The sequence below is a fragment of the Schistocerca cancellata genome, chromosome 3, assembly GCF_023864275.1.
Source record: "Schistocerca cancellata isolate TAMUIC-IGC-003103 chromosome 3, iqSchCanc2.1, whole genome shotgun sequence".
Taxonomy (NCBI): Eukaryota; Metazoa; Arthropoda; class Insecta; order Orthoptera; family Acrididae; genus Schistocerca; species Schistocerca cancellata.
Genome location: NC_064628.1, coordinates 856,120,395 through 856,146,457, shown reverse-complemented (window position 1 = coordinate 856,146,457; position 26,063 = coordinate 856,120,395). Strand labels below are relative to the sequence as shown.

At 44.0% G+C, this 26,063-nt stretch overlaps 1 protein-coding gene across 1 annotated transcript in view; it reads left to right on the top strand.

The window, feature by feature from the left end:
- LOC126176610 (solute carrier family 22 member 7-like) overlaps nt 1–26,063 on the top strand; it is a 158,346-nt gene that overhangs the window by 90,280 nt on the left and 42,003 nt on the right. Inside the window, exon 6 of the mRNA XM_049923770.1 lies at nt 23,410–23,645. Coding sequence (XP_049779727.1) covers nt 23,410–23,645 — 236 coding nt within the window. The remainder of the gene's footprint in view (nt 1–23,409; nt 23,646–26,063) is intronic.

The window sequence follows — 26,063 nt, the reverse complement described above, 5'->3', positions numbered from 1 at the left end:
CACTAGACTGCGTCATATTTCACCTTAAGAAATGTGAAGTGCTGCAAACCAATGTGAGCTTAGGGAAATATATGCGTGCCAAACGACGGAATAGTTAAACAATTTGCACACAGTTAACACTATAATTTGCTGATGGCAGCAGGAAAACAGTTTACAAACTTAGCTATTTCTGAAGGACTTCCACCCTTGTCCCAAAAACCAGTGATCACGCACTTTCTGAGGTCAGATATATCTCTCCGTTTCCCCATTATGAGAACTACTGCACTGTTTTCTACGTCCTCCAGACATGCTTTATGTACCCTTCACTACTCGTGCTGGCACCTGCTATCTGTGAGTAGTTGACATTGACATCGAACGTAGGTAGTGGTCACACTAACGTGACTTGACCATGCATCTATGTTAGCTGTGTGTCTCAAATGGTTCAAATGGCTCTAGGCACTGTGGGACTTAACATCTGAGGTCATCAGTCCCCTAGACGTAGAACTACTTAACTAACTAACCTAAGGACATCACACACATCCACGCCTGAGGCAGGACTCGGACCTGCAACCGTAGCAGCCAAATAGTTCTGGACTGAAGCGCCTAGAACCGCTCGGCCACGTCGACCGGCCTGTGTGTCTTCATTTGTAACTTTGTTCTTTTGTTAAGTTTACCTTAAGTTTAACTTACATTGAATGTGGTTTACAGTTTCTACCTCCTTTTGGTAATCATATGTGTTTAGGGGAATTTCATTGGGTCTCTTTAAAATGTAACTGACATCAAATTGTGATTCTGTGGGTGGCTTGAGGTTACTTTATTTATTGTGTCTGTTGTCCTGTCATTGTTGTGATTGTCATTTCTTGTGGTTATATCCAGAATGTTGAGTTTGTTTTCTTTTTCTTCCTCTACTACAAACTTTATGTTGTTGTGCATACTACTTACATATATGCTGCAATGTGTCATGAGCCTAATCTAGCATAGGCATTGAAACGCCAACGAAAATGGTATAGACATGCATATTCAAATACAGAGATATGTAAACAGACAGAAAACGGTGCTGCGCTCAGCAATGCCTATATAAGACAAGTGTCTGGCACAGTTGTATCGCTGTATCACTTCCTCTCTCCACCTCCACACCCACCATTTCCTTCATCAGGGCAATTTCCAGCACCTCCCCTCCCGCATGTTGAACTATGCCACGACATATACCCTAAATTTCCAACTAACCACACGTTGTTTCCCCCCTCCCCAGAGCCCCCTTTTCCTCTCCCCTCCTTCTCCCAGAACGGATTTTCCTCCTCCCCCCCTCAGTCACCCTCATCTCTTTCCCCTCCCACAAATCCTTCCCTCCTCCGCCCTCTTCGAGGAGCTCTCCCGCCCGTCTCCACCACTCTCTTCCCCTCCCTCACTACTTCCCTTCACCCACATCTTATTGCGCCCAGCAGATCCTCCATTTCTCTCTTCGTCATCAGTGTGAAATTGAAGAAGTGTATGATGAGCTGAAAGAAATTATTCAGGTAGTGAAGGGAGACGAAAGTTTAATAGTCATGGGTGACTGGAATTCGAGAGTAGGAAAAGGGAGAGAAGGAAACATAGTAGGCGAAATTGGATTGGGGCTAAGAAATGAAAGAGGAAGCCGCCTGGTAGAGTTTTGCACAGAGCATAACTTAATCATAGCTAACACTTGGTTCAAGAATCGTAAAAGAATGTTGTATACATGGAAGAATCCTGGAGATACTAGAAGGTATCAGATAGATTATATAATGGTAAGACAGAGATTTAGAAACCAGGTTTTAAATTGTAAGACATTTCCAGGGGCAGATGTGGACTCTGACCACAATCTATTCGTTATGAACTGTAGATTAAAACTGAAGAAACTGCAAAAAAGTGGGAATTTAAGGAGATTAGATCTGGATAAACTGACTAAACCAGAGGTTGTACAGAGTTTCAGGGAGAGCATAAGGGAACAATTGACAGGATTTGGGGAAAGAAATACAGTAGAAAAAGAGTGGGTAGCTTTGAGGGATGAAGTAGTGAAGGCAGCATAGGATCAAGTAGGTAAAACAACGAGGGCTAGTAGAAATCCTTGGGTAACAGAAGAAATATAGAATTTATGAAAGGAGAAAATATAAAAATGCAGTAAATGAAGCAAGCAAAAATGAATACAAATGTCTCAAAAATGAGATCGACAGGAAGTGCAAAATGGCTAAGCAGGGATGGCTAGAGGAAAAATGTAAGGATGTAGTGGCTTATCTCACTAGGGGTAAGATAGACACTGCCTACAGGAAAATTAATGAGACCTTTGGAGAAAACAGAGCCACTTGTATGAATATAAAGAGCTCAGATGGAAAGCCAGTTCTAAGCAAACAAGGGAAAGCAGAAAGGTGGAAGGAGTATATAGAGGGTCTATACAAGGGTGATGTACTTGAGGACAATATTACGAAAATGGAAGAGGATGTAGATGAAGATGAAATGGGATATACGATACTGCGTGAGGAGTTTGACAGAGCACTGAAAGACCTGAGTCGAAACAAGGCCCCGGGAGTAGACAACATTCCATTAGCACTACTGACGGCCTTGGGAGAGCCAGTCCTGACAAAACTCTACCATCTGGTGAGCAAGATGTATGAGACAGGCGAAATACCCTCAGACTTCAAGAAGAGTATAATAATTCCAATCTCAAAGAAATCAGGTGTTGACACATGTGAAAATTACGGAACTATCAGTTCAATAAGTCACAGCTGCAAAATCCTAACGCGAATTCTTTACAGACGAACGGAAAAACTAGTAGAAGCCGACCTCTCGGAATATCAGTTTGGATTCCGTAGAAAGGTTGGCACTCATGAGGCAATACTGACCTTACGACTTATCTTAGAAGAAAGATTAAGGAAAGGCAAACCTACGTTCTAGCATTAGTAGACTTAGAGAAAGCTTTTGACAATGCTGACTGGAATACTCTCTTGTGGCAGAGGTAAAATACAGGGAGCGAAAGGCTATTTACGATTTGTACAGAAACCAGATGGCAGTTATAAGAGTCGAGGGGCATGAAAGGGAAGCAGTGGTTGGGAAGGGAGTGAGACAGGGTTGTAGCCTCTCCCCGATGTTATTCAATTTGTATATTGAGCAAGCAGTAAAGGAAACAAAAGAAAAATTCGGAGTAGGTATTAAAATCCATGGAGAAGAAATAAAAACTTTGAGGTTCGCCGATGACATTGTAATTCTGTCAGAGACAGCAAAGGACTTGGAAGAGCAGATGAACGGAATGGACAGTGTCTTGAAAAGAGGATATAAGATGAACATCAACAAAAGCAAAACGAGGATAATGGAATGTAATCGAATTAAGTCGGGTCATGCTGAGGGAATTAGATTAGATAATGAGATACTTATAGTAGTAGTAAAGGAGTTTTTCTATTTGGGGAGCAAAATAACTGATGATGGTCGAAGTAGAGAGGATATAAAATGTAGACTGGCAATGGCAAGGAAAGCGTTTCTGAAGAAGAGGAATTTGTTAACATCGAGTATAGATTTAAGTGTCAGGAAGTCGTTTCTGAAAGTATTTGTATGGAGTGTAGCCATGTATGGAAGTAAAACATGGACGATAAATACGACGGCTATCCACAAAGTACATAACGTTTTCGTTTGTGTCCGTTAAGGGCGGGGCTAGCGCGGTCATCTTGGTTTCATGGCATTCCGCCGCTCAGTCGACATCCTGCCGTGCTAGTACTCTGTTGAGTTACTGTGACAGTTTGAAATGTCAGCGTTAACTGAAAATGCCGCGAAGTGTGAAGTGCGTGCTGTTATAAGGTTTCTGACTGCAAGAAACTGTACACCGATAGAAATCTATCGGCAGTTTTGTGTAGTGTATGGGGACAACATAATCACTGAATGTCGAGTGCGTCAATGGGTCATAAAATTTAAAAATGGCCGAACTAACGTTCACGACGAAGAGCGAAGTGGAAGACCCAGCATAGTGACTGCCGAACTTGTGGAAAAAGCCGATGCCGCGGTCCGTGAAATCCGTAATTTCACAGTAACGGAACTCTCTATGAGTTTTCCACAAATTTCACGAAGTTTGTTGCACGAAATCGTTACCGAAAAGCTTGGTTACCACAAGTTTTGTGCAAGATGGATACCAAAAATCTTGACAGAGATTCACAAAAATCTGCGAATGGCTGCAGCCTTAACGTTTTTGGACGCTTACGAGAAAGATGGCGAATCATTACTCGATTGCATCGTTGCTGGTGACGAAACATGGGTTAAGCATGTGAACTGCGATACAAAATTGCAGTCAATGCAGTGGGAACACACAAATTCCCCTCCCCCCCCCCCCCAAAACCCAAGAAATGCATACAGACAATGTCGGCAAGGAAGGTGATGGCGACTATCTTTTGGGACAGAAAAGGTGTGATTTTTGTGGATTTCCTGGAAAGAGGCACTACAATAAACTCTCAAAGGTATTGCCAAACTCTGCACAACCTCAGAAGAGCAATACAAATCAAGCGCAGAGGAAAGATGGGCTTGCTGATTCAGGACAACGCCCGGACCCACACGGCAAATGCCACTCGTGAAGTTCTCGAATCTTTTAAGTGCGAGTTGTTTCCTCATCCGCCGCACAGTCCCGACCTGGCACCGAGCGACTTCCACTTATTCCCAGCAATGAAGAAGTGGTTGGCTATGCAGCGTTTTGATGACGACGCTCAGCTTCAAGAAGAGGTAACCACGTGGTTGAAGGCGCAGGCGGCCGAATTTTACGACGAAGGCATTTCCAAGCTCGTCCATCGCTACGATAAGTGCCTTAATTTAAATGGCAACTATGTAGAAAAGTAGTATTTAAGTGTGGCTTTCATCTGTATATAATAAAAAATAATTTCAATACTTTATTTATTTTTAATTCCAAAACGTAATGTAATTTGTGGATAGTCATCGTAGTTTGGACAAGAAGAGAATCGAAGGTTTCGATATGTGGTGCTACCGAAGAATGCTGAAGATTAGGTGGGTAGATCACATAACTAATGTGGAGGTATTGAATAGAATTGGGGAGAAGAGGAGTTTGTCGCACAACTTGATAAGAAGAAGGGACCGGTTGGTAGGACATGTTCTGAGGCATTAAGGGATCACATATGTAGCATTGGAGGGCAGCATGGAGGGTAAAAATAGTAGAGAGAGACCAAGAGATGAATACACTCACCAGATTCAGAAGGATGTAGGTTGCAGTAAGAACTGGGAGATGAAGAAGCTTGCACAGGATAGAGTGGCATGGAGAGCTGCATCAAACCAGTCTCAGGACTGAAGACCACAACAACAACAACAACAACAACATCAGTGTGCTATGTCAGTGTAGTGTTTGGTGCTGTTCCACTGTACATTGATCGTCGATACTTTTATGCGCCGGTCGTACTTCGCCTTGTGTTCTTTTAATTGTCCCAGTGTATGGTTGTTTTGTGTGTGCTACTTTTTTACGGTTTTTATCTCCATTTTACAGTCGCCCCTTTTTGTCCATTGTCTTCCATAATGTTCCCCCTTTTTTATATCTATGTCCACCATATTTCCTCCTTTATGTCATTTTAAATTCTTCTATTGTATGTTCTACGTCTTTCGGCTGAAGAGCAGCTCATGTGCTGCTGCCAGCCCGCCCCAATGGGGTATTTAAATACAATGAAAAAGAAGAAGAAGTGGCGCAATTGTTAGATTGGTTACTGCTGTTGTAATGGCAGGTTATCAAGATTTATGTGAGTTTGAACGTGGTGTTACAGTCGGTGCACGAGCGATGGGACACAGTATCTGCGAGATACTGCTGGAAAAAGATGCTGCAAGAGAGGGGGCAACGCCGACTGAAGAGAATCGTTCAACGTGAAAGAAGTGCAACCCTTCCGCAAATAGCTACAGATTTCAATGCCAGGTCATCAGTAAGAGTCAGCGTCCGAATCATTCAAAGAAACATAATCGATATGGGCTTTCTGAGCCAAAGTCCCACTCCTGTACTCTTGATGATTGCACAACACAAAGCTTTACGTCTCGCCTGGGCCAGTGAACACCGACATTGGACTGTTGATGACTGAAAACTTGTTGCATGGTCGGACGAGTCTCGTTTCTAATTGTATCAAGCGGATGGACGTTTATGGGTATGGAGACAACATCATAAATCCATGGTACCTGCATGCCAGCAGGGGACTGTTCAAGCTGACGGAGTCCATTTAATGGTGTGGGACGTGTGCAGTTGGAGTGATACGACTCTGACAGGTGACACGTATGTTAGCATCCTGTCTGATCACCTGCATCCACTCATGTCTATAGTGCATTCCGCATTCCGACGGACTAGGGCAATTCCAACAGGACAAAGCTACACCCCACACGTTCAGAATTGCCTCAGTGTAGCTCCAGAAACACTCTTTTGAGTTTAAACACTTTCGCTGGCCACCTAATTCCCTAGACATGAACATTATTGATCATATTTGGGATGCTGTTCTCCACCCTGTCGTACTGTTACGGATTTATGGATAGCCCTGCTCCCATGGTGTCATTTCTCTTCAGCAGACTCCAGACATTAATTGAGACTATGTCACGCTGTATTGGGGCACTTCTGCGTGTTCGCGGTGGCCCTATACTATATTAGGCAAGTGTACCAGTTTCTTAGGCTCTTCAGTGTATATTATGTCATCCATCTAGTTGTATCAGTAGATGGCATTGTAACCTCTCTTTGTTAACAGAATTTCAAATACTAGTTTTTCGGTATGATTCATGAAGATGTTGACTAGTGTCCCGGAAATAGATAAACCCATAGGTAAACATCTTTGACCGTAATACTCCTAATTGAATTCAAAACAGTTTTGTTGTATTATTAACTGTAACAATGTTATTGTTTCATCCACATGTTCCTGAGGAAGCTGCTTGTGTTTCATCAGGTTTTCTTCAGTTAGTTTAATGACCTTGTTAACAGGGCTGTTAATGTAATGATAATGTACAGTTTTCCTAAATCGAAGCAAAGCAACATTGTAGTGCATGATTTCTTTGTTATCTGTTGTGTTTTAGCTAAATAGCAAATTTTTCTTGTCCTACAATTTTCAGATGTGTAATACTGAATGAACAGAGATTGCATCTGCGCTGTTAGTAGGTTTGTAGGAGGTACACAATCATTTACAATTCAGCTCATGGGAATGGCGGTCTTATGGATTCTGGGCTGGCATCTCATATTGGGTGCCTTCGGGTTTTCTTGTACAAGTGTTGTTTCTCCATGTGTGAAAAGTATACACTATGTCATCGAGAGTGTTTTTAACATGTGTTCAGAATGTATATGTTGGGATGGATTTTGAATTTTATATGTCATTTTCGGAGGTAGAGTCCATGGTAAATCAAAGTTACATGGTAAATATTATGTTTCTTCGGAGGTACATGTTTACAGTGCTCATAGAAATTTAAAGCCCCTCGCCGCAATATCGTAACATTCTAAACCAAAACGTCTGTATGACGTCAGAATCCAAGGAAGCAATGTAAGCTGACGAACTGAGGATACAAGAGCAGTCTCTATAGCCTGAGAATACAAGATTGTGATCCAAGATGACGGTCGGCGGATACGAGGGCACTAGGTATGATATTACAATCCAAGACGGCGACCTGGAGATATGAGGACACTCTACATCTAAGATGGTGGACATATGGAAATGAGGACGACCTGATGGTTGTAGGATCCCTTAATCTAATCTGAAAATGGCCGAACATTCGATAAATCATCGGTTTTCCCCACTCTGATGATGGTACTGTTCACTCTTGCACATGATACGCTTGTACTATGCTTAAACAATTCCTCCCCCACTCCTCCAAAATTGCAGTTCCGATAATTGTCAATCTTCGTTGAACCCCGAGAGCTGACTTGTTCTACCTTTAAAACGGAATGTCTCACATATTGTTGTCAAATACTTGTCATTATGCAAGGGGCGTTTGAAAAGTTCGTGCAAAGTCCGAGAGATGGCACCACCAGCGCGTATCGAGGTCATGTTTAGTTAGTAGCAAGTGGTTCAAATGGCTCTGAGCACTATGGGACTTAACTTCTGAGTCCCCTAGAACTTAGAACTACTTAAACCTAACTAACCTAAGGACATCACACACATCCATGCCCGAGGCGGGATTCGAACCTGCGATTGTAGCGGTCGCGCTGTTCCAGTCTGTAGTGCCTAGAACCGGCAGGCCACTCAGGCTAGCAGTTAGTAGCATCTTTGGAAAGAACGCACACTAAGTTTCAGCCGTATTGATCTGTTTGTTTTTGTTTGGCATTAGTGTTAATCAAGGAAGTCGAGTGATTGTCAAAAAATGGACAGAAAACAATTTCATGTGCTGATTAAACATTACTTTATGAAATGCAAAACGCCTCAGGGGACCAAAGAGAAGCTTGATAAACATTACGATGACTCTGCACCTTTGATTAGAACAGTTTATAAGTGGTTTCAAAATTTTCAGACTGCCCATATGGGCACAAGTGATGCTGAACGTTCTGGACGCCCTGTGGAAGTTACAACTCCAGAAATCATTGATAAAATCCAGGATATGGTGATGGATGACAGAAGAGTTAAGGTGCGTGATAGTGCTAGTGCTGTGGGCATCTCGAATGAACGGGTACACAACATTTTGCATAAACATTTGGAGATGAGAAAGCCATCCGCAAGATGGGTTCCGCCATTGCTCACGCTTGATCATAAACGGAATCGTGTGAAGTGTTGCAAGGATGGTTTGCAGCTGTTCAGGAAGAATCCACAGGACTTCAAGCGTCGTTTCGTCACCGTGAATGAAACATCGATACATTACTATACTCCTGAGACCAAACAACAATCTAAAAAATGGGTTACCAAGGGAGAATCTGCACCAAAAAAGGCGAAGACCATTCCTTCGGCCGGAAAAGTTAAGGTGACTGTCTTTTGGGATTCGCAAGGTTTAATCCTCATCGACTATCTGGAAAGGAGTAAAAGAATTACAGGTGCATATTATTCATCGTTATTGGACCGTTTGGAAACCGAGCTGCAAGAAAAGCGCTGGCGATTGGACCGCAAAACAATCCTTTTCCATCACCACAATGCACCAGCACATATCTCAGCAGTTGCGGTCGCAAAATTAATGGAAATAGGATTCCAACTCGTTTCACATCCCCCTATTCTCCCTCGGACTACTATCTGTTCCCCAATTTGAAGAACTGGCTGGCGGGACCAAGATTTTATTCAAACGAGGAGGTGATTGCAGCAACTGATAGCTATTTTGCAGACTTGGACGATTCCTATTATTCGGAAGGGATCAACAAATTAGAACAGCGTTGGACGAAGTGTATAAGTCTAAAAGGAGACTATGTCGAAAAATAAAAAAGGTTCACCCCAAACACGAAGTAGTTTTTATTTTTTCGCGCACTTTTCAAACGCCCCTCGTAATGTCCAGTGCGATATGTATTCACTTGCACCTTTGTTTGAGCGAATACAACACCGGGGAGGGCCCTCTGCCATACTTGCAAAGTTCACCACCAGGCCGTAAGCTGCATATACCATGGATCTTGAGTGCCTTGTCAGCCTGGGTTGGACCAACGCCAGAATTATCCTGACACTGCCCCTAGCAAAAGCCACCTGGTCGCACTGGAAATACTGTACAATGCGTACTGCCAATTGCCGACCGGTGTGGCCGAGCGGTTCAAGGCGCTTCAGTCTGGAACCGCGCGACCGCTACGTCGCAGGTTCAAATCCTGCCTCGGGCATGGATATGTGTGATGTCCTTAGGTTAGTTAGGTTTAAGTAGTTCTAGGGGACTGATGACCTCAGATGTTAAGTCCCATAATGCTCAGAGCCATTTGAATTTCGTACTGCCAATTGAAATGCCTAACATGTTGTGAAACTGTTTGTAATGGCTCTGCAGTCGCAGCCCAAGTGACAAAAGTTAAAATGGTAGGAGGAGCAGAGAATTTTAAATGCGAGAAGCACACTTGTGCGTTACCGCACATTGAAACTGTCAGGGAAAGTGAAAATTCTTCCCAGTTTAAAAATGAACTATAATCCACAAGTAAATTCTGCAGGGGCAATCTATGTGTGTGTGTGTGTGTGTGTGAATTCCTAAGGGAGCAAGCTGCTAAGGTCGTGGGTCCCTAGGGTTTCACACTACTTAAACTAACTTATGCTAAGAACAACACAGACACCTATGCCAGAGGGAGGACTTGAACCTCTGGCGGGAGGGACTGCGCAGTCCGTGACATGGCGCCTCAAACCACGATGCCATTCGGCGCGCCGGGCAATCTATGAAAAAGGGAGATGCGCATCTGGCATCCTGAGGGAAGTCTTGTGCAGTGGGTGAGAAACAGTGGGAAGAGTAGGTTCTTTAAATCCATAAAAAATTATATATGGGGTTGATGAAAGCTATGATGAAAATTATGGTAATTGCTTGTTGTTCTATAAACTCGTCTTTCCTATGTGCTGCAGCCACTTACAAACGAAAATGGAGGTTGAAACACACTTTTTTCTTATTTACAAGTCGAGTTACAGCCCTCAACAGCATGACAAATACACACTGATCGGTCAGAACATTATGACTACCGACCTACTATTGATATAAACACGTCCAGGCGATAGGAGCATCGCCTGAGGAGGAATGACTGTTAGTCAGACACAAACACGGTGCACATAGTATCATAGTGCGTTCTGTCCACGTGTAGAATGGGGAAGGAGCGCAATATATCTGAGTTTGACCGAAGGCAGGATATGATGACCCAGAGACTCGGTACGAGCATTTCGGAAACTGCACGACTTGTCAGATGTTCAAGGAGTATTGCGATGAGTGTCTTCGACAAGTGGTGTAGCCAACCACACATCGTGAGGTTGGGCGGCCGTCCCTCATTATCGACGTTGGATGTCACAGGCTGGGCAGACTCGAAAAACAGGAAAGGCGGCGATCTGTGGCGGAACTAACATCAGATTTTAACTCCTGGGCAGGGTACAAGAGTGTCTGAACACATCTAACGATGGGCTTTCGCGGCCAATGGCCTGTGCATATGCCAATGTAAACACCACAACATTGGGAACTACTATTGAAATTGGCACGCAACCATTGGCAATGAACGTTGGCGCAGTGGCAGGGCGTTGCATGGTCTGATGAAACCACATCTTCATCATGCCGATGGGAGGGCGCGAATCTGTAGTCTTCCAGGGGAACAGCTCCTTGACACCTGTACTGCTGGACAGAGACAAGCTGGCAGTGACTCCATTATGCTCTGGGGAACGTTCACGTGGGCATCCATGGGTCCAGTGGAGCTCGTGCAAGGCACCATGGCGGACAAGGGAGTATCACATACTGATTCCAGACCACCTACATCCCTTCATGACGATCATGTTTCCGGATGGCAGTGACATTTTTCAACAAGGGAATGGGCCGTGTCACGAGCTCAGGAGTGTGATGGGGTGGTTGGAGGTACACAGTGGTGAGTTGCAATTGGTGTGCTGGCCCCCCAACTCGTCAGATCCAAACCCGATCAAACACGTCTGGGATGAGATTGAATGTGTCATCAGAGGTCATCGCGCACCTCCACGGAGTTAAGAGAATTAGGTGACCTGTGTGTGTAGATGCGGTGTCAACTCACACCAGTGACCGACCAAGTCGTCTTTGCTTCCAAATCACGCTGAGTCGTTACTGTTATCCGTGCCAAAGGTGGACATACCGGCTACTAGGTAGGTGGTCATTATGTTGTGTCTGAGCGGTGTACGTGATTAAAAAAGAATGACATTTTTACAAGAGTGGAAATCAATAAACTAGGTACATAAGCCATTTACAGGCGGAATAACTCTGCTCACGCACCTGAAACGAGATTCTCTGGTGAGAATGTCCTCTTGGTGAGATGCAGGTAGACAGCCCACAACTGGCTGCCCCTATGTCTACTCAGAACAGAGCCATGAGTGAAACTTCACTGCTCAGATGATGCTGGCCACCACACGTTATCAATGATATGTATTGCCTCTTTTTGAGAAATGGTAATCATTGCTTAATAGCACATTTCTGTACGTTCCATCATCGATACTGTGTGACACAAAATGAAACGGTTGCTGATGGCATTGATATGAGTCAAATTTGGCACATGAAATATAATGCATAGTATTTTCCAGTGAAATGTAGTTTATGAAGTCAAAGAACGATTCCACTGTAGCTGCATAAAATTTCCTTGATCGTGATCTCTCACTCACACAGACATTTTGTATGTTTCATACTTTTAATAATGAACTACTAAGTCCAAGAACAGCTACAAAACGCTTGAACTGTTAACCCTCTCTCTCTTTATGACACTGCATCAGTTGAGTTGTTGTATAAGTTGTATCTCATTTAAGATGTATTAAGTCCTTTCGACATAGTGACGACTTGGACTGTAAAGTCACTCTGTGGGTTCTGTGTAGTCTTTTACTTCTACACCAGTCTGAGGTACTTAGTTTCGAGAGTTTACTATGTAAAGCTGTATAACATTTATAAATAATGAAAGCCAATTTGTTACAGCTTTTTCTGTAAAATGGGACAGTTTGTAATAATTTAAGTGTAATATGAGGTATTTTGTTACAGCTGCCAATGCTCCATTACTCTATGGCATTGCAACAGCTGAACTATCAAGACTTATGTCATGTAAAAATGTTCTATGTCTCTTTGATACAGCAATACCTGGACTGTAAATTCATGGCTCCTTACATCAAGAACTTGTCTACCAGGTATAGATGTATGCTGTACATGGACAACTATTCGTTTGTACTTACATAGCACTTCTACTACATGCTCCTGCCTATACGTTAATGTTACATGGTCGGGTCTTACTGGATATGTAAATCACTCTGGATGTCAAATATACTTTTGTTATATCAACTGGAGAATTTATTGAATAATTTGAATTTTTTATGATATGAAACACAGTTTAGAATGATGATGTTTTCTCTTTTTAAATTTGAGCTAACAATTAAAAGTATACAAATACCATATATATAAAAATGCACACACTTCTCTAGCAATGCCAGGTAATGATGTTGCTAATGCAGCTGCATACTGAGGCACAACATACATCGAAATTAGTTGCAAAGGCCTCCACTGAAATTTTCTGAATTGTCATATTTGTAAACGCATGCCATACATTTCCAAAAAATATTCCCAGCTCCCAAGACGATCATACACTGCACACTGGATGGCTGAGCTAGCACACATCATGTTCGTGACTGTAGATTCATTTTAGTGGATGGACTATGTGGTATTATCGTTGTTGTATATTTTCACTGTTCTTGGGTAGTTCCAACACATTTTGTATTACAATCCAGTAACAACGTATGCATTTGAACATCGAACTTTCATCATTGAGCATTGCAGTTATTTGCGCTGAATTCTGACATGATTGGTACCATTCATGGTCTGAAAGCACTAACTTCATATCATTAAAATGTGGATTTTCAAAAATTACCTCAACACTGAACTCATGGTCTGCGGACATACCTACAACAATGTGTTTACTGTCACTTGCACTCACACCCAAATCTACAGATGTCAGACACTCAGATGTGTGACGATACATTGTCAACCAAAACACCGATTTAGTTCGTGCTGTGTGCTGTCGTCCAGTAGAAGATGCGTAAACGGTTATTAAAAGTAACGCCAATACTACAGCGTATAGGCAAACCATATCTGTGACGTACTCTCTGGTAGGTGACTTGGTAGCGCGTCAGATTGTTGTGCTAAAGATCCCAAGTTCCAGACGCACTAATCGTAATTTTATTTAACACATTACGCGTGAAATTGTTATATGGGAGAGCATTTTTCTGCCACGTAAAAGGACGTTTCGGAGTTTGTAGTTATATTCTTTTGGCAGTCTGCTTTCGCTTCATTAATTGAAAGTAGTAAACCTGTAGTGTACATTTGTATAGATAACACCACACCTATCTACACAATGTACTCTATAGGACTGCTACTTTCAATTAATGTAGCGAAGTCAGACTGCCAAAACAACATTACTACGAACTATGAAACGTCCTTTCACAAGGTAGAAAAATGTTCTCGCGTACTACAATTTCATGCGTAGTCTTTAAAAAAAGAATTCGCCATCAGTGGGTTTCGACCTCGTGACCTTTAGTACACCGATCTGACACTCTACCAGCTCACCTTCCTTCTTTTTTGATCACGTTTTCTTCGTTATTGGTTGTTGATTCCGGTCGGGGCGCACGTCCCATGACGCCTGTTCATGTTCATCTTTGATCCAGTCACTCATTTCTATTTTAGTACACAAGGCAGCTAACCCTCTGACCGAACATGCTGAGCTACCATACTGGTAACCAGAGATCTTCACATTAGGACCTTACAGATGCTGTTTGCCTATATTCTGGAGTTCTGGTGTTACTTTTAATTACCATTTACACATCTTCTACTGGACTACAGCACACAGCACGAAATAATCAGTGTTTTCGTTGATACTCTGTCGACACACGACGTTTGGTACCGACCTGAGTGTCTGACATTTGGAGGTTTAGTAGTCAGCTGCAAAGCTATTGAGAATAACACCACTTTGATAGCTGCACTATACCAAGGCTTAAGTGGTGCAGACGTTAGTGATAGTTGTAACTCTGTGCCTGAAATGAATTTAACGTGCTGACTTCGTATCTGCTCCTTGTATCAGGTGCACTAGACAATGCTGGTGGCACGACGACAGGTGCCAATGTTGGATTTACTGGAAACTCAAAGTGTGGAGAGAGGGTAGCGCAGCTCCACCCAGCTTGGTGTGGCACTAACAGCATTTGGCTTTACGCCGTTTGTGCCCTGGTGGTGAAATTTCCGAGTGCCGAAGGAACTCTCCACTTTGTGTTCTTTCTTTCAATAATAAAGGTGCAAATGAACAACTGTATCACTACATATGATGGTGACAAGTGTTTCACAACCAAATATGGTCTATTCAGTTTTAAGGATAGAACAGGTCAGCTGTTGGGTTTCAAACTTACAAGTTGCAACGTTGGGAATGGAGGGGATTGGTAGAACTGTTTAATAACAGCACAAGTGAATTGTAAAGAATGGGGAAAACCGATGATTTTGTGAATTCCTGCACCATTTTAAACTTGGAAGAAGTGATCTTCCAACCATAAAGGCTGTCCTCCTTTCCCTAGACAAACCATCTTGGATTTGTTCTCAGATGCCCTGTTCACCATCTTGGATTTCCTTCTTAGATTATGACGTCATAGTGAACGTCCTAGTGTCCCCTGGTCACCATCTTTGATTGGGGCATCGTAGAGGGTGTCCTAATATATCCAGGTCACTACCTCGGATCGTCACGTTGGGTTCTCATGTCCTACAGACTGCCCTTGAATTTCACGCTAACAGACCAATGTCTCACCGCATTTTTTAAAATTTCAGGCCAATTTATACTTAGTATAATACCCCAACTTCCACAGTTGTATGATTGGCCTGGGTAAAACCCCCACTGCTTGAATTTCCTACCATTCTTCAGTTTACCATAACTTTGCAATAGGGCAATCAGTCAATATCAGAGGCGTGGCTGCAATCTGGTAACTATCCATGACATTATCAATGATGTCATAGAGTTAGAGGGAGAGAAGGGGTGGGGGAGGGGGGCATGGTAGTGGGAGTAGAAGTAGGGGTATGGAGCAGTGGAGGAAGGGTGAGGTGAGGCGAGTGGGGTGGTGGGAGTGAGGGGGAGGGTAAGGTGGAGGGGCAGTGTGTATATGAGTGGATGGTGAAGGATGAGAGGGAGTGGGAGGGGGAGGAGAAAATCTAGCAACAATGAACACTGTTCTCATTCTCTTTCAGTTTCCTACTGAGAAGGACTAACACTGTGTTTAGTTATTTAGGTAGTTAGGTAGGTCATTTTTAACGTTTCTTTTATTGAAATGAATGGAACGAGTCAGTTTACAGTGTTTGTATAAGGTATACATATACATATACAGTGTGGCCCACCGCCAGCCCTTTGGATGCTCCCATCTCCTCCAGACTTTCTCCTTCACTTTTTGTGACCTTATTATCCTCCCATTTCATTGCCTTCCTCTCTCTGTCTTATGGTGACAACACTCTGCTATTATCGAACAGTGCTAACATAAGCATTTGACCTCCTCCCACATTTTTCATCATTCTGCCTTTCTTTCTACCTGATGCCTACCCTCCCCCCACCTCCTCTATCCTTGATTCCTCCACACCTTCCTGGGCCCATTGTTTTCTGTGTGTGGGTTATTCCCAACTCACACATTTATCTTCTCCTCTGACAGATGGCTCCAAGGCACACATTGCGCCTAATGTGCGGCCCTGCCTGGTGCCGCCTCTGTCTAGTCGTCGCCCCCTCCCCCGCCCCCCCCCCCCGCAACCTCTCGCCCCCCACTGTGCACCCATTGCGGTCGTGTCCTATGACCTTGCGGACTTCCTTACACCTCCTGTTCTCCATTCTTGGAAGTTTCACTGTTTCGCTGTTTTTCTCCTTCTTGCCTCTGGCTAGCTGGCTTCACCATCTCAGTAAAGGTGGAGAAGCTGTGTAAGCACTCGCCTGGCAACCTGCCATTACATAACACATACGCAGCCAGCAGGTTACCGTACCCCACGGGTCCTCCAAGCAGCCAGACACATTCGAAAACCACAACTCTCCTCGTACACGCTCCTCAGTATGAGAACAGCAGCACGTCCCACTGCAAAAACGCCAGAGGACAACAGCGACATACCCATCCCTCTGTGCATGTGCCAGTCTCCAGCATGCTCCACAAGAGACTCCAGCATCGTCCGCCAGCAGTGCACACTGACGACCGCGGTACTGCATACTAAATTTCGTCAGCATCTCCTTACAGCTCGACCATCGGTAGCGATTTTCGGCAGCAGCCTTCAGCTCCGTCCCAATCTGTGGCTGGACTTGACCCAGTGTGTTTGAGGACTCCGACCAACACACCAATCTGCCTGCACCCGACTGATCGGGACACACACACAGACACCAGCTATATAACTGCCTAAGAAATCAACAAGATACTGAGCAGACGCCAATGAAGGACACCAATTTGGATTACATCTACTACATCTACATATTGTACAGACTCCACAAACCATCATACGGCGCGTGGCAGGTGGTACCCTATTGCGCTAATAGTCATTGCCTTTCCTGTTCCACTGGCAAACAGAGCGAGGGAAAAATGACCCTATATGTCTCCATATGAGCACCAATTTCTCATATCTTACCTCCGTGCTTCTAACATGAGATGTATGTTAGCGACAGCACAATCGTTCTGCAGTCAGCTTCAATTGCCAGGTCTCTAAATTTTCTCAGTAGTGTTCCTTGAAAAGATCGTCGCCTTCCCTCCAGAGATTTCCACTTGCGATCCTGAAGCATGTCCATAATACCTGTGTGGTGTTTGAAGCTACCGATAAGAAATCTAGCAACCCACCTCTGAACTGGTTCAATGTCTTTCTTTAATCCAACCTCGTGTGGAATCCAAACATTCCAGCTGTACTGAATAAGAGATTGACTATTATTCGACATGCGAACTCATTTACAAATGAGCTACACTTTCTCAAAATTCTCCCAGTAAACTCAAGTTCACCATTCGGCTTCACTATCACAATCCCCACAGAGACGTTATCTATATATATAAAAGAAAGTCGTGTTAGTTACACTATTTATAGGTCAAGAACGGTTGGACCGATTTGGCTGAAAATTGGTGGAGAGGTATCTTAGAACCAGGAGACGGACATAGGATACTTTTTATCCCCATCGACAGCTATAAAACGTGGTATAACAAAAACGCGTCTTTCATGGAATAACAAAACGCAAATGCCAGCTATACGTCACCATAAAACGTGGTATAACAAAAACATATCTGACATGGAATAACAAAACGGAAATGACAGCTAAACGTCTATGGTTAAGTATCAGTATAGATCATTAATTAAAAATTTGAAGAAATAATTTGTCGCACGACCGCTACGGTCGCAGGTTCGAATCCTGCCTCGGGCATGGATGTGTGTGATGTCCTTAGGTTAGTTAGGTTTAAGTAGTTCTAAGTTCTAGGGGACTTATGACCACAGCAGTTGAGTCCCATAGTGCTCAGAGCCATTTGAACCATTTTTGAAATAATTTGTATTTTCTTTGAACCACCATTAACAATTCCGCGACCAAGACGATTCAATATTTCTCGACAAAGCCGTAATGCAAGAAGGATACAAAACATTGCGAATGAAAGGACTGAATAAGAACAACAAATTGCCCGTGAAGATCGCCGCGTTAGTATGGCTCGACTTAGTGCTTCTCAATCACAAGAGCAAAGTGAGGCAGCCCGTGAAACGGCTCGGTTGGCAATGCGAAATCGTCGAGCGAACAACAGAGATCAACATGTAGATAATTTTCGACGCACAAGAAGAGATTCATCATGTGATGATTTGAATCGATTTGCGTTATGCGTTTTGATACGATTGCAGCACTGATTACTGCTTGCATCCTTGCGTTTGCATTGGGCCGATGGACGTTGTTTGCGAGTATTGCGGCGCATTGAAGTTTTCCGGGGAAACACACGGATTGTGCTGCCTTAGTGGGAAAGTGAAGCTGCCACTATTGACTCCGCCACCTGAGCCATTGTGCTCATTGCTTTGTGGCGAAACACCCAAATCACGTCTTTTTTTTGCAAACACCAAAAAATACAATGATTGTGTCCAAATGACCTCATTTGGGGCAGACAGTATCGAAGAACGAGGATTAAATCCGACATTCACGGTATTTATTTATTTATTTTTGTACTTGCACACAATATTGTAGAAGAATAACTCACTATACTTATTCGTACGTATTATGTTTGCTAACTCTAAAAAAAGTGTTTATAAATAAGTAATATTTTATTTTGTAGATACAAGGACAGATTCACCATCGAATTGGATCATTGCTACCTCTCGAAGACGCACAGCATAAATTTTTACACATATACTTCATGGGCAACTTGGAAGAACAACTTGATCGACGTCAAGAGATCAATGCAGCAATGAAAAGAGCAACTCTTCAAGATTTGCAGCAGCTACTTCATGAACATCATGCGTTGGTCACGCTGTTCAGGGGTCCTTTAGAGCGCATGCCAAATAATGACTACAAAGTCGTGATCAGAGCAGAGATTAAGGCGGAACAGAGTTCGCCGGGTCCGCTAGTATTTCAAATTTCTTTGCAACGTTACGCTCCTGAATTTAAACGACGTGATTTTGTTAAGCTACACGCTACAAATGCTATATTCTAACATTACGGGATTGTTTTTCCTACTCATCTTAACTACACCTGTATTTAGAGCTAGCTGTCCTTAATTATACCAACCAGAAATATTGTGAAAGTCATCTCCTGTCCTCCTACAGCAACTCAGCTTGGACACATTCCCATACACCGCAGCATCACTAGCAAAGCACCGCAGTTTGCTGCCTACACTGGCCACTAAACCATTTATCTATTTAGAGAAAAACAGCGATTCTATGCCGGCCGGTATGGCCGTGCGGTTCTAGGCGCTTCAGTCTGGAACCGCGTGACCGCTACGGTCGGAGGTTCGAATCCTGCCTCGGGCATGGATGTGTGTGATGTCCTTAGGTTAGTTAGGTTTAGGTAGTTCTAAGTTCTAGGGGACTGATGACCACAGATGTCAAGTCCCGTAGTGTTCAGAGCGATTTAAAAAAAAAAAAAAACACACACATCGTCCAGTGAAACGAGAGAAACTATTAGGAGTTCAACAAGAGAGAGCCTGTTTGGTATGCAAACGGGGAGAGCGTGAAGATACTTATGTCAGTAATGGAGGACACGTGACACTGGCATCTCGCAGCAAAAGCGGTGAAGAATCCTGGAATGAAGCCGAGTATCGCAGTACAGTCTAACAGCTATTGATCCAAGTTCAAGCAAGACACATTCCACGTTTACGGAAGAAGTACCGCGCTTCAGTCTGGAACCGCGCGACCGCTCTAGAAGAGCGTAGCGTTCCAAAGCATTGGAAAAGAGCACAGGTCATCCCCGTTTTCAAGAAGGGACGTCGAACAGATGTGCAGAACTATAGACCTATATCTCTAACGTCGATCAGTTGTAGAATTTTGGAACACGTATTATGTTCGAGTATGATGACTGTGTTTCGAAAAAGACGATCGTGTGAAACCCAGGTCGCTCTGTTCGTCCACGAGACTCAGAGGGTCATAGACACAGGTTCCCAGATAGATGCCGTGTTTCTTGACTTCCGCAAGGCGTTCGATACAGTTCCCCACAGTCGTTTAATGAACAAAGTAAGAGCATATGGACTATCAGACCAATTGTTTGATTGAAGAGTTCCTAGATAACAGAACGCAGCATGTCATTCTCAATGGAGAGAAGTCTTCCGAAGTAAGAGTGATTTCATGTGTTTCGCAGGGGAGTATCGTGGGACCGTTGCTATTCACAATATACATAAATGACCTTGTGGATGACATCGGGAGTTCCCTGAGGCTTTTTGCGGATGGTGCTGTGGTATATCGAGAGGTTGTAACAATGAAAAATTGTACTGAAATGCAGGAGGATCTGCAGCAAATTGACGCATGGTGCAGGGAAAGGCAATTGAATCTCAATGTCGACAAGTGTAATGTGCTGCGAATACATTGAAAGAAACATCCCTTATTCCATAAGTTACCTGGGAGTACGCATTAGGAGTGATTTAAAATGGAATGATCATATAAAGTTGATCGTCGGTAAGGCAGATGCCCGACTGAGATTCATTGGAAGAATCCTAAGGAAATGCAATCCGAAAACAAAGGAAGTAAGTTACAGTACGCTTGTTCCCCCACTGCTTGAATACTGCCCAGCAGTGCGGGATCCGTACCAGATAGGGTTGGTAGAAGAGATAGAGAAGATCCAACGGAGAGCAGCGCGCTTCGTTACAGGATCATTTAGTAATCGCGAAAGCGTTACGGAGATGATAGATAAATTCCAGTGGAAGACTCTGCAGGAGAGACGCTCAGTAGCTCAGTACGGGCTTCTGTTAAAGCTTCGAGAACATACCTTCACCGAGGAGTCAAGCAGTATATTGCTCCCTCCTACGTATATCTGTGAAGGGACCATGAGGATAAAATCAGAGAGATTAGAGCCCACACAGAGGCATACCGACAATCCTTCTTTCCACGAACAATACGAAACTGGAATAGAAGGGAGAACCGATAGAGGTATTCAAGGTACCCTCCGCCACACACTGTCAGGTGGCCTGCGGAGTGTGGATGTAGATGTAGATGTAGACCGCTCTGGTCGCTGGTTCGAATTCTGCCTCGGGCACGGATATGTGTGGTGTCTTTAGGTTAGTTCGGTCTAAGTAGTTCTAAGTTCTAGGGAACTGATGACCTCAGATGTTAAGTCCCACAGTGGTCAGAGTCATTTGAACCACTTGAAGAAGTACCTTCAGAGGTCTGCAGCAGAGTGGGAGGGGGGCTAGGGCTGGAGGGCGTCTCTCCATGGTTTTATGAACACAGAAATAGCACCGCACTCTGTGTACTCTGCAAGAACGTAGTGCCTATAGCCAAAATTACTGAGGATGGGGAAGATTACAGCTCCTGCAGAGTTGGCCGACAGGGTGGCTATATTTCCAGGCGTTACAGCTCGGTAACTTGTCATGGCACCAAGACCACGACCACCGGAATAGAGCTTTCACACACACGACGGGATTTTTGCAGCTGAAATTTGAACCCATTGGTTCCAGACCTTTCTAATTTATACCGTCAAGTGATTCGCCCATCGAACCGATGGTTCCTTATCTGGCAACACATCGATGGGTCCAGATGGCTGAGGAAAATTGACATTAATGTATAAGTTTGCCAGTTAAATTTATCATCTTGTCAGTTAACTGTGAAACATGCTCTTGATTACTATCATTGTAATCGAAATTAAGTATACTAGAACTTTTTTTTTTCTTTATTGAGTTTCGGTTCCTCGCGAAGGGGGCGGGCAGGCACCAGCTTAGTACGCCGCTCTTCAGCCTACAGAATTTGTTTTAGAAAGAGGAAGATAATAAATAATGAAAGCAGAAAGAAGCAGAAAGAAAACATCGATGCCTTAAATGGTAAAATGGCGGAAAATCGTGGAACTTAAAACATAGAACAAAGGGTTGATGATGCTGATCAAATATATATGAAGCAGACAGGTAAAAGAATAGACAGACAATTAAAAAAACACAGCGACAGTCTGGTTTCTGTTCGCAAGAGATATAAAATTCACACCTCATGACAGCATGCTTTAATTTTGCAAAACTTTGGAAAGACGAACAACACTGACCATTCACTTGAACATTGCACTAAAAAATTGGCACGAATACGGTATACCAGAGCCGGGGGCAGTTGGGTGGAACCTGGACAGATGATGGTAAAGGAAAGGGGGGGAGAGAGAGGAAAGAACGAAGTGGGGGGGGGGGAGGGGGAAAAGGAGCCGATGGATGACAAGGACCCATAAGAGGGGGGTGGGTCCTGGGCAGACGTGACAGGGAGTGGGGAAAGCCAGAGGAGGGGTATACAAAAGGACTTGGGGGGGAAGAGGGGAGGTGGGGAGAAAACAGGACGGAAGGGGGGGAGCCCGGGGACAGGACAGAGGAAAGGAGGGGGGGTGGGTTATATGGAGGGACAGAGGGCATTATCTGGGAGGGTGATTTGACGGAATCCACCATGGGTAGGGAGATGAATTGTGTAGAGATGGTGGGTAGGGGGGACACAACAGTAAAGACGTGGCCGAGAGTGGGGATTGGAGAGAAGACGAGCAACCATGGGTTGAGGGGGATCGAGGCGGCGGGAGGTGTAGAGTATGCGGATATGTTCGAGGAATACGAGCAGATGGGTGAAAGGAATGGGGTTGTAGAGGATCTGCATGGGTTCAAATGGCTCTGAGCACTATGGGACTTAACATCTGAGGTCGTCAGTCCCCTACAACTTAGAACTACTTAAACCTAACTAACCTAAGGACAGCGCACACATCCATGCCCGAGGCAGGATTCGAACCTGCGACCATAGCGGTCACGCAGTTCCAGACTGAAGCGCCTAGAACCGCATGGCCACACCGGCCGGCATCCGTGTGGGGGACGGGAGGAGTATACAGCGGAGTGCGTGGCGCTCAAGGATCTGGAGGGACTTATAGAATTTGAGGGGGGGGGTGGACATCCAGGCGGATCTGGCATAACAGAGGATGGGACGGATTAAGGATTTGTAGGTGTGGAGGATGGTAGAGGGGTGCAACCCCAATCTCTCGCCAGACAGGAGTTTATACTAGAACATAATTATACATACTAAAAGATTCTTTCTTTGTATGGGATTGGACAACACAGTACACTGCAGAAAAGTCTCAGGATAACACCAACTCTAACTTTTTCAACTAACAAAGTACTCCTTGTCGAATGAAAAAAATTCCGGAAAAACGTGAACTTCAATCCTACGAGTCTTCCTGCTCTGTTTATAACGTAAAATATTGCGAGACAGGTGGTTTCCTGCAGGTGGTTCCCCGAGTCGCCGCGCTGGCTGACGTGCAAAGGGCGCGAGGAGGAGGCGCTGGGCGTGCTGCGGCGGGTCGCGGCCACCAACGGCTCCAGCCTGCCGCCGTTCACCCTGCAGGTGCTGCACCGCGTGGCCAAGGCGAAGCGGGACCGCGTCGGCTACCTGGGCATCTTCTCCAGCTGGAACCTCTTCAAGAACACCCTCCTGCTCGCCATGGCCAGGTGAGCACGAGTTGCTATAAAACTCACATGTTTTCATAAACAAAAGAAAATGAAATCTACAGCTTTCGTGTCAACTTGTACACGTTGTCAAAGCTACATCGCAAAGCTGCGATTCTTCCTCAACTGAAGTGTATCATAAGAACTATCCACACAATCATGGGCCGCAGTACCTGGAGGTGCCACGTTTTAAAGGTGTCCTTAATTGTAACTTCCTCTCCTATACACAATGGTGGATTATGTTTCCAGAGTACGAAGCTACATCACAAGTCCATCTTCCTGTGAGACGTGGTATTCACTTACAATGGAGATAACTGGAACCATTTCTAGACAGTTACCTACAACGTTGGAACCAAGCAGCGTACCACCACCTGCGAATCTATCACAACAAATAAAAGTGTGGCATTATATGTGGAAATATTATTTCAAGAGGATCTGGTAGATAGTGTCGGAAGTTCCATGCGGCTTTTCGCGGATGATGCTGTAGTATACAGAGAAGTTACACCATTAGAAAATTGCAGCGAAGTGCAGGAAGATCTGCAGCGGATAGGCACTTGGTGCGGGGAGTGGCAACTGACCCGTAACATAGACAAATGTAATGTATTGCGAATACATAGAAACAAGGATCCTCTATTGTATGATTATATGATAGTGGAACAAACACTGCTAACAGTTACTTCTGTAAAATATCTGGTAGTATGCTTACGGAACGATTTGAAGTGGAATGATCGTATAAAATTAATTGTTGGTAAGGCGAGTGCCAGATTGAGATTCATTGGGAGAGTCCTTAGAAAATGTAGTCCATCAACAAAGTAGGTGGCTTACAAAACACTCGTTCGACCTATACTTGAGTATTGCTCATCAGTGTGGGACCCATACCAGGTCGGGTTGACAGAAGAGATAGACAAAATCCAAAGAAGAGCGGCGCGTTTCGTCACAGGATTATTTGGTAAGCGTAATAGCGTTACGGAGGTGTTTAGCAACCTCAAGTGGCAGACTCTGGAAGGGAGGCGCTCTGCGTCACGGTGTAGCTTGTTGTCCAGGTTTCGAGGGGGTGCGTTTCTGGATGAGGTATCGAATATATTGTTCCCTCTACTTATACCTCCCCAGGAGATCACGAATGTAAAATTAGAGAGGTTTTCCAGCAGTTGTTCTTCCCGCGAACCATACGCGACTGGAACAGGAAAGGGAGGTAGAAACAGTGGCACGTAAAGAGCCCTCCGTCACACACCGTTGGGTGGCTTGCGTAGTATAAATGTAGATGTAGTAGATGTAGATTTAGGGTATGAAACCCTGGAGGGCGGGGAGAGCAGACGTAAACTTAACCCTGACAACGATGTAATTGTTTAGTTTATGCAGTGAAAATTCACAAAAGTGTTAGGTAAAATTTACACAAACGCCAGTTTTACAATGTGCTCGACTAAGGCGGTGACGTGATAAGGCCGATCAGTGAAGACCAAAGAAGGTAAAATTTGGGAAATAATTCCTGCAGTCGCATATTTTTGTACAGTAGTTAAAGGGAGTGCCATGCACAACATACTAGAAATCCTGAAAGTTGGGGACGGAATGTGGGAATATAGGTGCGTTTCAAGGTCTCTTTCGTGCGTTTCACTTGAACAACTCGAAAACTACGGCCTCCAACGGAAAACGTATCCTGGTACAAAATTTATCTACATTAAATTTCCTACAAATAGGACTTGTTCAATTCTTTCTGTAGGCCTCACACGTTGCACGTAGCAAGCGAGAGAACAGGAAAATCTCGCGCATGGTTTCTGAAAGAAAAGGTAGAACTTCGAGTTGTATGAAACGACATCTGAAGGGGGCATCTGTTGGGGTAACAAAGAATGAAAGTAGGTTTGAAACCATAATAAAACTAAAATAATTCTGAAGTAAATACGAAGAAGAAAACAGTAAAAGCAGCAATAAAGTCATTGACCCAGTGAATGACTTTCTATGTTTAGAGCGATTGGAAGAAAAATAACCAACAGGCAGAGTATAAAAGCCTGAGTAATTTTTGTTACCTAGCAACGATGAAGGCTATCATTGACGCGTGTTGTCGCAATTTCAGTCGTGAGTTCGGATCGGAAAGCTCTTGTAAAAGTTATACATTATTCGTGTTAAACATTCCGTCTTTCGGCTTAATTGCATTGCTAGAAGTTTGGCGAAGATTACCAGCTCTACCGTGAACATTTTATGTTTGCTGATTTATTTCTACTGTTTTCATTGACTCTGTGCTCTCGAGTAAATAAAGTTCAGCAGTCACATACATGGTAGTGGTCATTTCTTTAAGCTCAGTTTCCGTTTTCCAAACAGTTTATCTTTTTATGAACTTTTCAGTTTAGTTGCCGATTGTTTCCCATACGTCTGCCCTAACTGTTGTGCGCCATTTTGTATCAGCACAGCCCTGGATGACGTACAGTA